This window comes from Alexandromys fortis, unplaced genomic scaffold (assembly GCF_014885135.2).
Source record: "Alexandromys fortis isolate MF-2015 unplaced genomic scaffold, M_Fortis_MF-2015_v1.1 scaffold_29, whole genome shotgun sequence".
NCBI classification, from domain to species: domain Eukaryota; kingdom Metazoa; phylum Chordata; class Mammalia; order Rodentia; family Cricetidae; genus Alexandromys; species Alexandromys fortis.
The window spans coordinates 12,415,854-12,428,676 of NW_026067891.1; the positions used below are offsets into that span (position 1 = coordinate 12,415,854).

Sequence of the window (12,823 nt, forward strand, 5' to 3'; positions counted from 1 at the left end):
GAATAGGTTGCCAGTCCCACTTGTGATGTGAGAAGCAGTTCTGGGAGAACTTCCTGCTTTCATTTTTGAACTTCTGATTCTTTTATCTCTGCCTCTGGATTGCTGGGATTATAAGCACATACCACTGTGCCTGTTTTTATGTGGTCCCGGGGCCCAGGGCTTTGTGCAAGCCGGGTAAGTATTCTTGTAAGCAAATTCCATTCCTAGCCTCTTTCCCATTCTTTAACTTTTAAGGTAAGGTCTCATCGTGTAGCTGGCTTGGAACCCACTCTTTGGACCTGGTTAGACTGGAACTCATAGATATCTACCTCCTCTGCTTCCTGAGTGCTGGGATTAAATGTGTGCACCACTACACCCAGTCCCTCCCTCATTGTTCATGGAGGTGTGTCATATGTTCCATGTGTGGGACTCAGGCCCAAGTTCTCCAGAGTCTCCTAGCTTTCCCCACCGTAACTCAGGCTTTCAGAAGGTGGGAGGAGGTGGCCTCTCTAGAGTGAGTTCCCTAGTACCTCCTGTATCTCCAGACTGGGTCACCTGCCTTTTTTTGCCAATCATAATGTCAATCATAATGTTGTACCCTTTCCAAGATTCAAAACAAAACAAACAAAGCAAACAAACAAACAAAGAACAACAATCAGAGAAGGCAAAAGAGGTTGGAGTTGCTTACATTTTTTTAATGAAATAAGTCAGCCTCTAAGTATTGCTTTTACAGGTTTAAGGAAATCAAGTATCTACACCACTCACACTTTCCACACCACTCACACTTCCAAAAATAGATTTCTAGCCAGAGACAGCCTTCTCCAGTGCGGCAGCTCAGTTCTGTCAACCTGGAGAGGTTAAGCCCCGCCCTAGACCCTGGTGCATCCTTCTTCAGAGTGACTCCCTGAAACTGTGATCAACAGTCTTGGGTCTGACGCTGGAGGAAGCAGCCTAAGTAGGAGTCTGTTTGCATCCCACTCAGCTCTCGTGTCCTTTCCAGAGATTAAGTGGGGGTGGCAGGTGCAGTAGGGGGTGAAGTACAGAAAGGTGACCTCTGGCTGGGTTCCTGTAAACATCCATCACGAAGCTGGAGAGTCAAGCCTGATCCAGGACGTCTGAGAACTGGGTGGTAGGTGAGGTCTTTGGAGCCCTTCTCCTTCCTGTAGGGCCTGGCAACTCTCCCATCTTGGCACTGGGTCCCCACCTCTCCCGGCATACTCCTGGGCTGGGGCAGGACCCTGGCTGTTGGCACGAGCAGGCCTAATCAAGAAGACAAAGGACAGTCATCAACAGAGCCACTGCACCACTGGCCTGGGGATGCATCTCTGGGGCACGGAAGCCCTGCTCTGGTCCTTCAGGTCTAGGGCTCTCCAGAAGCCCCATGCTCAGGCTACACTGTTTTTTTTTTTTTTTTTCCTCTCTTTTTCCTGAGCAAGCATTCTACTAACTGAGTTGCTTTTATTCCAAGTTCTTATTAGAGAATTTGCTTCCCTTCTGAGACCTTGGGGAACCAGGGCAGTTTTCCAATGGAGAAGAGGGCTGCCCAGGTGATCAGAAGGGAGAGAGAGATGCTGAGGCAGGAGAAGGAGGCCAGCTATGAAGGAGGTCAAGCGGGGGAAGCTGAACAAGCTCCAGGGATTGGGCAGTGCCTCCCACCTCACCCAGAAAGCACCGTGCTTACAGGAAGGCTCACTCGATGCAGCCTGCCAACCCTATCCCCTCTTGGCTCCTCTGCCCATGACACAGCATCACTTGTAAGTCTTGGCCCTGTCTCCTCCAATCCCGAGTCCCATGTTCAGCTGTTGCCAACACCTCTCCAATGGTGAGGTGCCCAGGTTCCCTGTCCTTTCAGCCCCCTCAGATTCTTCCCTCTACAAACACCACTGGTCATCAGTAGGATGCTCACTGTCTGTGAAGCACGCAGTGTGTACAGATGAACGGCATCAGGGCCGTGTGGGGCTAGCACCGGCATCACGTATTTACCAGTAGCCCTGCTGCCAACCAGTCACCGTAGCTGCTAGAACTGTCGCCCCTATTTCTGAGAGCCACTAAGCAGGTATAACCATTTCCACTAGGAGCTGTGCCTCTGCCCATTTTATAGGTTACAAAACTGAGGCTCAGAGCACGGTGAGTTGCCTGCAGTTGCACAAGTAGGGCAGGCAGAGCTGGCATGCACTGGTAACAAATGGGGACAATCACAATCTGAGTGCCACCACACCCAGCGCTCTTGTCATGTGACTTACCCCTTCCTTCCACATACTTTCCTCAGCCCTGGGTGCCCTGGTCCTGCTCCAGAGAATGCCTGGCCCAGCTGTAAGAACAGGATCGCTGATGCCTTTCATAGTAAGCTGCCTCCCACCAGGGACTGCCAAGAAGACAGTGGAGCACTTCCCCCCACCCCCCAGTACCTGAGGTGCCATGAGGCACGTCCTATGCCCATTCTGGCTTCTGAGCAGGACTGAGCCCCAGACTACAATCGTAGCCTGCTCAGTGCCCACCTGCTCCACCTTGCTGACCTCACTTCCACCTCCACATGGAGTTCCTACGATCTCCTCCCTAATAAGCACTTGGGCGCATGGCTGTCTCCACCCTTGTTATCCACCCATGAGTTGGTGTTGCTCCGTCTTTTAGGCATCAAGGCCCAGAGAGCATAAGATACTTGTTGAAAGATGCTCCGCTTAGAAGCCCTGAAATCTGCCCAGGTGTGCCCTGGTCCTGTGATTCCAGCACTAGGAAGCTAAGGCCAGAGAATGGCAGGTTAGAGGCCAGCCTGGGCTACAGAGCAAGGACTGAGTGAGTTTGAGGCCAGGCTGGGCCATATAGAATGAGCCTGTTTCCACAAACAAAACACATGCTGTGTATTACCAGCCACTGTTCAGTCTTTACATACCACTGTGTTACAGGCTGGGCCCCAAGCTAGAAGAAGGCGCCATGCACTGTGTTGAGTTGCGAGCAGCTTCAGCTTGGAGTAGTCCTCCCAACGAAGGGACAAGGCTGTGGGCATGGATGGAGGTCCACAGAGGGCTGTGCTGCACAGGAAGGCACCCAAGAGGAGATGGGGCTTAACTGTCTCTTCATTCTGAACAGGGTGGGGGTGGAAGCCATAGGCTGAAGTTTCTCCCTTCTTCCGCCAGACTCATCTACTAAAGGCCAGCTGAGGACACCGCCATGGCTCAGGAACTTTCCCTAGTTCCCACTGACATCCTCCCCACTCCCCCGCGTCCTGGGCCTGTATCCCTTTGGCCTCCTCCCAGCTGCCTACAGAACCTGTGGAGAGCAGGGCCACAGCTACAAATACCTTCTGAGACTCCTGTCCCATCACACCAGGGCCCACCTGGAGCTGCTCTTTCAGCTCTTCCCTCCGAGGAACCCTGGGGGAGACACGTTACAGCTGAAAGACTTCATGTTTAGAAGCCTGAAGCAGTCTTTTACTGGGATTCACCCTCCTCGATGCCTACTGCAGGGATGCCCAGCTAGGTGGGAGGAGTCAGAGTCACCCAGGAGGCCTCACTCGGTCCCAGCAGCTGCTGGTCTGACTGAGCCTGCTGTCACAGGAGCTCTATCCCTGTACCCACACTTTGCCATAGGTTTTAGCAGATACTGCTGACTTCTGGGACATCTGCTGAGTCTCTCAGTTATAGCCAATGAAGACAGGTGCCTGTTCACACAAGTTTTTCTCCTTTCAAAGCATTTTTTTTTTTTAACACTTAAAAGCCAACTTAAGGACTGGAGAGATGGTTCAGCAGTTAAGAGCGTCTCTTGCAGGGCACGCAGGTCCTGTTCCCAAAGCCCACATGGTACTTCACAACTACCTAACTTCAGTTCCAGAGAATCCAGCGCCTTCTTCTGACCTCATGGTCTCCTACATGACATGACTCAAACAGGAACATTCACATAATAAACAGATCATTTTAAAACTTGATTTAAAGAAAACAACTATATAAAGAATAATTCTGGGGCCAGCGAGGTGGCTCAGCTGATAAAGGAACTTGCCAAAAAGCCTGGCCTCCTGAGTCTAACTCCCAGCCCCCACATAGTGGAAGGAAAAAACCAACTTCTACCAGTTTTCCTGTGACCTATACAGCACGGCATGCACATGCCCACCCCTGCACACACAAATACATATAAGTAGTAACAGCTGAGTTGGTAGGCAGAAAGAATAGAAATCAGCCTTCGTGGCACTATGGGCTTGGGACTTCTCTTACAGACAGCCTTCTAGAAAGCCCCTGGGCATCCCTCTATCTTCACACACCCAAAGGCTTTGCCGAAACCTGGGATCTCTGTGCTGGAGGCAGACTGTGTAGCAGGAGGCCATCTGGCTCGTGGCCAAGGGTGTGGTAGCAATCTGGTCGCCTCCCGAAGGAGAGAAGCTTCCTGTCTCCACATGGGCCAGTCCCTGACGAGAACCAGCTTCTTAGGCCTGAATTCCAACCCCACACGGGCTGTGAGTGGTCATCTACAGTATTGTCTGCAGCGGTCCCCGACTCCCCTGCTTTGCCTGCCCAGCAGCTCCTAAGGCTTGTCACACATCACCCGGACATTAGTTATTTAGGCAAGTTGAGTGTCTCCTCTCTAGAATGCCTGGACCAGAGTGTTTTGGATTCTGTAATATTCGAGTACAGTAATGAGATGCAGCCTAAAATGCCCTTCATCTCCCTGCCATGGCCCTAGTATGAAGGTAGGAGGATAACTCTCATGAGACTGGTCTCTCCTTCCACTATGTCCGGTCACGAGCTTGGCAGCAAGTGCCTCTCCCTGCTGAGCCATGTCTCAAGCCCCAAACAATGTAGTTTTTGCATCTCTTTTTTTTTTCTCCCCAAGAAAGAGTTTCACTGTGTAGCTTGGGCTGGACTAGCACTCAGATGCTTCTGCTCAGCCTCCCCAGTGCTGAAATTAGAGGTACTAGCCACTTCACCTGGCACAATTCAAGAGTGTTTTTATTGTTGTTTTGATATGGGGTCTCACTATACAGTCATAGGTTAGCCTCAAATTCAGGATCCTCTTGCTTCATGCTCCTGTGTTTTGGAATTAATGGCATGTGCCACCACAACTAGAAGTCTCAAGGGAAATGTTTATATCATAACTATGGGGAAGAAAACAGTACTTGTCATAACAAAGGTAATGTAGTAACGCTAAAGACACAGAGAGGAAGCCACTCATCTGCCTCCGTGCCTGGAGCCTCTGCTCCAGGAAGGGAAAAGCAGGAAGGTAAGGGTACCATGAGCCTGACTCCTCTGGTACCTTAAAGGGACTCCTCCAAGCCAGCACCTCACTTCAGAAACTCTGGGCAAGTGGGAATGGCTTGAGGGCCAACGCACTACCTCATAGCTGGGCCTCTCAGGCGAGTCACTGACCCTCCCAAGCCTCAGTTTCCCTATCTAATGAGCCCTTCCCAGACAACATCACAAGGTGACGCTCAGGGGAAGCTATGAAGATGTGGGAGGGGCACCCAGTTCTAACCTCCCAGTCAATCTTCCTACTAGCCAGGAAGCCCGGGAAGGCCTTCCTTTTGGGACCGGGGATGATAGCTGCAAGGGTACCAGCATTGGTTGACACTCTGGGGGTACCGAGCATCATCACCCCCAGGCTGTTTCACAGGCAATCCACAATGATGCTCTCTACTGGTTACTGTGCCAGAAGAGCAAGAACTCCCAGGAAAGGGGGAAGGTTTCTGGGGTTAGGGATCCCCTGGGTCTAACACCCCACATAGTGCTGCATACAACTATACACCAGTCACCAATCCACTGAATCACTGCATGTCCCCAAGCAGGTAACATTATTCCCATTTCATAGAGAAGGAAACTGAGGCATGGGGGAGGTGATGTCACATGTCTAAGATGGTGGGTGAACTGGGACTTATAAACCCCAAATGTGATTACAAAAGCTCTAGGAAACAATTTCAGGGGGTCACATGAGCTGGCTGGAACCACCACACCTCTACAGCAAGCACACATTGCTCTGCAGCTCTTGGTAAAGCCGTACTACATCACAGAAAGAGTCCCAGTCTGGTGCCAGGAACGTTTATCTGGTAGTAGTATTTCAACACATAAAGCAGGCCCAGCCTCTGCCATCGCTTGCTTTCCTACTCGAACAGAAACTAATGACTCGGGCACTTGTTTTCATCTATGCCGTGTGAGAGTGGCTTCCTTCTCACAGTGACAGATCCACTGAGTCTGGGGGTGCACCTCTGTAGTAGGGTGTGTGTTTAGGATGTGTGCGGCACTGGGTTGGATCAGCAGAAACACCTAAAAATAAGTAAAATTAAGTCCAGAGGGCCTGGCGCTGTAGTTTGGTTGGTAGCTTGCTTTCTGAGTATCCACACAGAACTGGATCCCACCCCAGTGCCACATAAACTGGGCACTGTGGTGCACATCTATTAGCACAGAACAGGCATAGTGACCCAGGACTAAAATCCCAGCACCTGGGAGGTAGAAACAGCAAGATAACAAGTCCAAGGGCATCCTTGGCTAGTGAGTAGAAAGACAGCCTGAACTACCTGTCTCAAACAAAAACAAATAAAAAGTCCACATAAAAGAGACTTAAAAAACAAAACAAAACAAATGAAGTGCTAAAACTGGGATTATTAAGTAAACTTAAACTATAAAAGGAAAAGCAGTAACTCAACAGTGGAAAGCCAGGATGACATCAACAGGACCGGTAGCAATAGGACAGGTGATGTGTGCCTCTCAAAGCACTGCACTGAGGACATACTCTCTGTCGCCTTCCTGCTAAGACCACATCACTTGAACAGCATCCAGAGTATGGACACCTAACAACCCCAGGCAGAAACAGCCCACAATGCCAGACTGGCCTCTTGAAAAGTGCCAGTGTCACCAAGAGAGGCCAGGCCAGAATAAGAAAGCAGTGGCCTCAGACCCCACAAGTTTATTGTTTTATTTATTTATTTATTTATTTATTTATTTATTTATTTATTTATTGTGTATATAATATTCTGTGTGTATGCCTGCAGGCCAGAAGAGGGCACCAGACCCCATTACAGATGGTTGTGAGCCACCATGTGGTTGCTGGGAATTGAACTCAGGACCTTTGGAAGAGCAGGCAATGCTCTTAACCTCTGAGCCATCTTTCCAGCCCCCCCACAAGTTTATTGTTAAAGGACATCCCTGGGACAGATAGTAATATGTGAACAAAGCCATGGATCAGCATGCTCCAAGGGTTGGATCCCTGTTGCAGTTTCTGACTCCAGCTAGGCGTGGTGGTACCCACCTGTAATCCCAGTGCTCGGGAGGTAGAGCAGGGGTTCAGGAGTCGTAGGTCAGTCTTGGTTACAGAAGTAGCCCATCTCAAAAACAGCGTTTTGCTGGTTTTGACAGATACCAAGTATGTCCTCGTTTTAGGAAGTTATAGAGCAAAATATTCAGGACCAAAGGAACATCATGTCCACAGGCACTCTGAAATGTTTCAGACATGACTGTGCACATGAGTGTGTGTGTGTTCATGTGCATGCATGCGTAGTCACAGAAGAACGTGAGTTTTCATCGAGCACATGGACAGGATGTCAGCTGGCAGGCTCTGGTGAGGGGAGCACAGGAGTTCTTTAGACTTTTCTGGAAACTTTGCTGTAAGGGTGGAACTTTTAAATTTTTCTAAAAGGTTTTTGGATGAATTCAGGAAAAAAGGTACAAGCATGTAGAAGAGATGGGCCTGGAGAGGCTGTGAGCTGGTCCTGAAGGGGGCATGGGAGACAGGTCCTCAAGGAGGCTCTTCTGCTCCCTGGGGGGGGCCACTGTGTGGGAGACACTGCTGTCTTATTTGGCCTTGTTCTCTGAGACCCTCACTTTCTGGTCTTCAGTTTCTTTATTTGCAGGGCTGGATTAAGTCAGCAGCCATGAGGCAGGCAAGATCTTGAGTTTGAGGCTAGCTGGAGCTACCAAGTGAGGGTCTCAAAAAATAAAAGAAAAGAAATAAAGAAAAGGCTCTCTCTTTCAATGTGATATTCGTTTCCCAAATGCAGCTGGTGCTCTCTGAAGGTCCAGGATGAAGGCAGCAGTAATAGCTGAGAGAAGTCCACCTGTTTTTCATCAAGCTAAACAGATCCCAAGCCTGGGAAGAGGGTGTAATGTAGGCTTTGCTTTTCTGGCTGGAATCTCCAGCCTGTGTTAACTCAGAGCCAAGGGCATAGGGCCATTGGATTCACACTGTATTCTCAGCTGGCCTGGAGTTCTTTTATTCCCGAAGGGATGGCCAGAACTGTCATAGAACTGTGACCAGGGAGCCCTCTGGGTGTCTCACGGCAGACCAGGGCATGCACCTGCCGCCCACACCTCTAGATCCTCTTGTCTACACAACAGCCTCCTTCCTGTTAGCCCTCACCCTGACCAGCACCACAGACTACCTGTGGGTCTCCCATAGTTGGAACCTGAGTATATGGGTGACCCCATGGGAGTGACTGGCATCCTGGCTGGACAGTGGCATGCGCAGCTTGGCATTCTGCTGATAGCACAGGGTACAGCCTGGCAGGGAAGGCCAAGAAAGCAGTCAGTCAGATGAAGGAGTCAGTCACCCCTATTCCACAGTCACACTTGACAACAACCCCAGTCCCTCTTCCACTGTATCTCAGGGGCCATGGATGGTCCAGCCAACAGCAACCACCCGTTAGGACTCTGAAATAACCAACCAGGCTAAGCTGCCTCTCTAACCTAACAGACGAGCTGTCAGCACCCCCTTCCACACACACACCTAAGGCTCCCAGGCATGCACCCAATCTTCTCCCCCAGTAAGCAAGGAGCTCCATCCCCTACTCCCCTGGGCCACACTGAACACTCTAGAAACCGCTCTCCACAACTTCAGAACCAGTGCCCTTGGGACTATGGGCATGAGGAAGAGTCTCTAGGGCTCAGAAAGGCAGGGAGATACGGGTAGGTGTGTGTGGACCTGAGCTCATGCAGCTGGTACTTTTGCTAGCCATGGGCCATAAATATTAATGCACAAGGCAGGTGAAGGCAGTTAGCTCCAGATTGCACCTACCTGTCAGTAACAGAGGCTGTTCATGGGCCAGTTACCATACAAGGGGGTCTAACTCTTTGTCCTCTCAACAAGGTAAATTTTTATTACCCCTATTTCATAAAGAGGCCGCTAACGTGGAATTAAATGACATTCCCAAACTGTGGCTAGGCCTGCAACTTAAGTCTAGAAAATCTGAATTTAGAGTTACTACTCTTAACTCTGACTCAACATAGACTCAAATAAGTGCTCAATAAAGGTATGAGAAGCTAAATTACATGTGTAGACACAAGACAAGAAGGACCCAGTGAGGAAAAGTGGGCGCCCTTCTTCATGCCGACATTGCCTGGCATGTCCTGTGTCCATGCCCTTTGTTAGAGTTTCCTGTCCTGGCTTGTCATGTGAGCAGGAGTGGGAAAAAGCACACTTGGTCCGGGGGCTCCCCTGCTGATAGAAGGGGCCAGGAGTGAAGCTGGGTCACTGTCCTCAAGGCTGCTACCAGTCACCCCTCCAGCATCCTTTGGGTCTGGCCTTTCTGGCCTGGGACCAAAGTCTTCTAGCTTGCATTGGGGGACATAAGGCATAGTGTGTGGGTTTCATTAGTCTCCAGCCCTGGATGTGGGATCCTCTATATTCCTTATGCTCCCTACCCCCAGGGTCAGGCAAGAAAGTCCCAAAGGAATGTTTCTTGGTGTTTCTGCTCAAACAGCATTTGCTGAAAAATATGTCAAAGCATTTGGGCTTTGGATTTCAGCTTAGAATATGCCAATGTTTTCATTTGGAAGCAGCAGTGTTTCTGTTGATATAGTAAGAAGATAAAATAAGACATTTTTTCACCAAGTTCGACTGTCTGATAGTCTACTTGGCTCAGGGACAGAGGTGCAGCTTAGGATCACGGGCATAGTCTAGACTCTGTGAGGAAAAGAAGGACCAATGCTTGTCGAATGACCACATGAGTGGACACACAGAGGAGCTAGAGCCAGGAAGGGCGCCTGGTCTCTACTCCAGTTCTGACTGGATCCCGGAGATCCCACCTCTGTTAGGTGTTCCCAGTGCGTGCATGGCCTTCACTAACCTCATCCTGTCCAATCCCGTCCCCGCTGGACAGACAGCTAACAGCCTCCTCACTGGCCTGATCCTGTCCAATCCCATCCCCGCTGGACAGTCAGCTAACAGCCTCCTCACTGGCCTCATCTTGTACAATCCCGTCCCCGCTGGACAGACAGCTAACAGCCTCCTCACTGGCCTCATCCTGTCCAATCCCGTCACTGCTTGACAGACAGCTAACAGCCTCCTCACTGGCTTCCTTGCTCTTACTCTTGCCCTTGCATTCTGCCCATGGCTGCCAGTTGCCTTCAGAGAAAGTGAGACAGATGGACTGTGTCATGCCCTCCTAGGACCATCGCAATTATAACTGCTTTTGGCCATGGCATCTCAGGGCCACCACTGACCTCTTTTGCTTCTGTGTCTCCTGCCTCTTTTCCAGCTGCTGAATGAGCGGGCCCTCTCCTATCTCAAGGTGTGGACATTAGCAATTCCCTCTGCTCAGACTGCTTTTTCCAGAGCTCTCTGGCTAGCTCTATCAATTTGGGACTCAGTTCATATTTTCATCTCTTCAGAGAGGCCGTCTCTGACCCTCTAACTAAAGCAGCCCATGCCGACTCTGCTCTCGTGGTCACTCCTCAGAGAGCATCTGCCAGAGGTCAGGCGCTGGGCAAACAGCAGCGAACACAGCAGCAGAACCCCTAAACTGCTCACTGCGTTTCTGAGTGCCCACTCGTGTTCCTCATCGAAGGCCTGTGTGCCAGGTTCCATCTGTTTTTGCTCACCAAGTACTCAACAAACAGGCATTTGTTCAATGAAACCATGGATGTCGGGCTGACAGGAATGCGGAGCAGAGCAGCGGGCACATGCCCTGCCTTGTGCTTGGCTCCTGTGACGATGTCACTAACCTTAGCCAAAGAGCTCTTCAAAGATACCTTGCTTTGCCCCCAAATAGCTCCTGCTTACTGTGCACTATTTCTACAACCAACAGTGTTCTCCAAACTCCACCACCGGAACCCTGATCCTCAAGTGATGGTGTTGGGAGTGATTAGGTCATGAGGGTGGATGGAAGTCCTGTGCCTGCAGTGACGCTGTTGCGATGATTAGGTCACAAGGGTGGCGCCCTCTCATAGGATTAGTGCCCTTTGGAAAACTATGAGAATGATGTTTGCAGTCTGAGTCATGGTATTCCGGAATAGTATCCCAAACTAAAATACCCTCTTATGGCAGAGTTGGCAATCAGGTAACACAGGAGCCTCCCTGGGGTGAGTGACATTAGTGTCTGTTATCTAAAAGGAGCCCCTGCCCACCAGTTTCATAGGACCCTTCATTGCCACTCAGGTTCTGTGGCCTGCCAAATTCCAGTGTTACCCAGCTATAAGGCAATGCCTGCCCTATTGCTGGACCCAACAGCTTGCCTGGCACAAATGTTCTCTCTCACATAGCCCAGCTGTCCCCTGTGCTTAGAAGACTTAGCCAGTCTCACTCCTCCCTTGACTCACATTACTCTACCTCTAGCTACGACAAAGCTTCTGGCAGAAGCTCAAAGGCAGGTCTTTAGTGCAAACCATCCTGTGGTTCCTTCTGCTGACCCTACTGTCCCTGAAGGCCTTGCAAATACTGCAGACAAAGCCAGCTGCAGCTCAGAACTGCCTGCCTGTTCTATAGAGGTAGCCTATGAAACAGACAGCCTCTGCAGATCTGAGCTGGGGATCAATCCAGGAGCTCTGAAACCTGACTCCAAATACAGCAGCAGACACACTGCCAAAAGGAAGTGCAGCGTCCTCTGCTGAAGGTTTCTGTTCTGCCGGCCTTGGCCTGAGGTCCCTGAGTTTAACTAGTCCCTCAGGAAGTCACAAAACCAAAGTGACCAGTGCCTCTTATGACAGCAGTCTATCCTTCTAGGACAAGGGAGAATTCCCCATACCCCAAGGTCACCGACAAGACAGGTTTATACTGGGGGGGGGGGCAGCTCCACCTCAAATCTTTTTGCACAAGTCAAGGGGGCAAATTGCAAGATTACTCCAAACGATAATGTAGATCCTTGGTCCCTTTCATTGGGGGAAATCTCTCCAGACTCCACTATTCCTAGAATTCGAGTTAGACCCAGAGGAGAAACCAGAGGCCTGGGGAAAGGATTTTAGTCTGCCCTGAGGACACCACCTTCTCCCTCCCCCGCAATATATCCCCATCTCAAGGGCACTTACGGGCCTCTTCCTGGGGTCCCATTCCGGTCCAGATGGTGCCCCCAACTAGTGGCAGGGCATATGGACAGCTGGCCCAGGCCAAGAGTTGCGGATGGTGGAGGGCAAGTGTGGGGACCTTACTCCAAATATCCATCAAAGACGTCGAGCTCCGAATCGGCATCATAGAGGCCAGAGCCAGGGTCGGAGAGTACGCCGAGGTCCACCAGCGCCTGGTCCAAGTCCTCGGGCAGGAAGACGAGGCCCACGTTGAGGACGATGTATTCCATGAGGAAGGCGTAGTAGAGGATCAGCACATTGACGAAAAACAGGCCCACGTAGAACATAGAGGGCAGCAGCGGTGGCTGCACGTATGAGACCAGGGGGCCCAGAGCGTCCAGGTGGGCTGCGACGCGGGCACCGGGCATGCAGGGGCCGGCGGTGGGGGCGGCGGCCGGGCGGTCCCAGCGACCTCAGCCGCTGCGGCGCCCGGGCGGCCGGCGAGGAGGCAGTTCGGCCATTCAGGGGGCGCCCCGGGGCTCGGTGGCGGCAGCGCTGGGCCCCGGGCGGCCACCGAAAGCGCTCCTTGACCCCCGAGATGCTCGGGACCGGGTCACGGCGACCCGGAATCGGGATGCGGGCCACACGGGCCG

At 51.2% G+C, this 12,823-nt stretch overlaps 1 protein-coding gene across 3 annotated transcripts; it reads right to left on the reverse strand.

The window, feature by feature from the left end:
• Positions 1-659: 659 nt before the first annotated feature.
• On the reverse strand, positions 660-12,599 carry Dexi (Dexi homolog). 3 transcript variants are annotated; one of them, XM_050135332.1, is made up of 3 exons: positions 12,195-12,599; positions 2,870-3,058; positions 660-1,239 (listed from the first exon to the last, which is right to left on the reverse strand). In XM_050135332.1, exon 1 carries the CDS (start codon positions 12,596-12,598, stop codon positions 12,311-12,313), a length of 288 nt encoding a protein of 95 aa, XP_049991289.1. In that variant the 5' UTR covers position 12,599; the 3' UTR covers positions 660-1,239; positions 2,870-3,058; positions 12,195-12,310. The 3 variants fall into 3 exon arrangements, with proteins under 3 accessions (XP_049991289.1, XP_049991269.1, XP_049991279.1); XM_050135312.1 differs by lacking the exon at positions 12,195-12,599 and adding an exon at positions 2,223-2,290; XM_050135322.1 differs by lacking the exon at positions 2,870-3,058.
• Between the last annotated feature and the right edge of the window lie 224 nt (positions 12,600-12,823).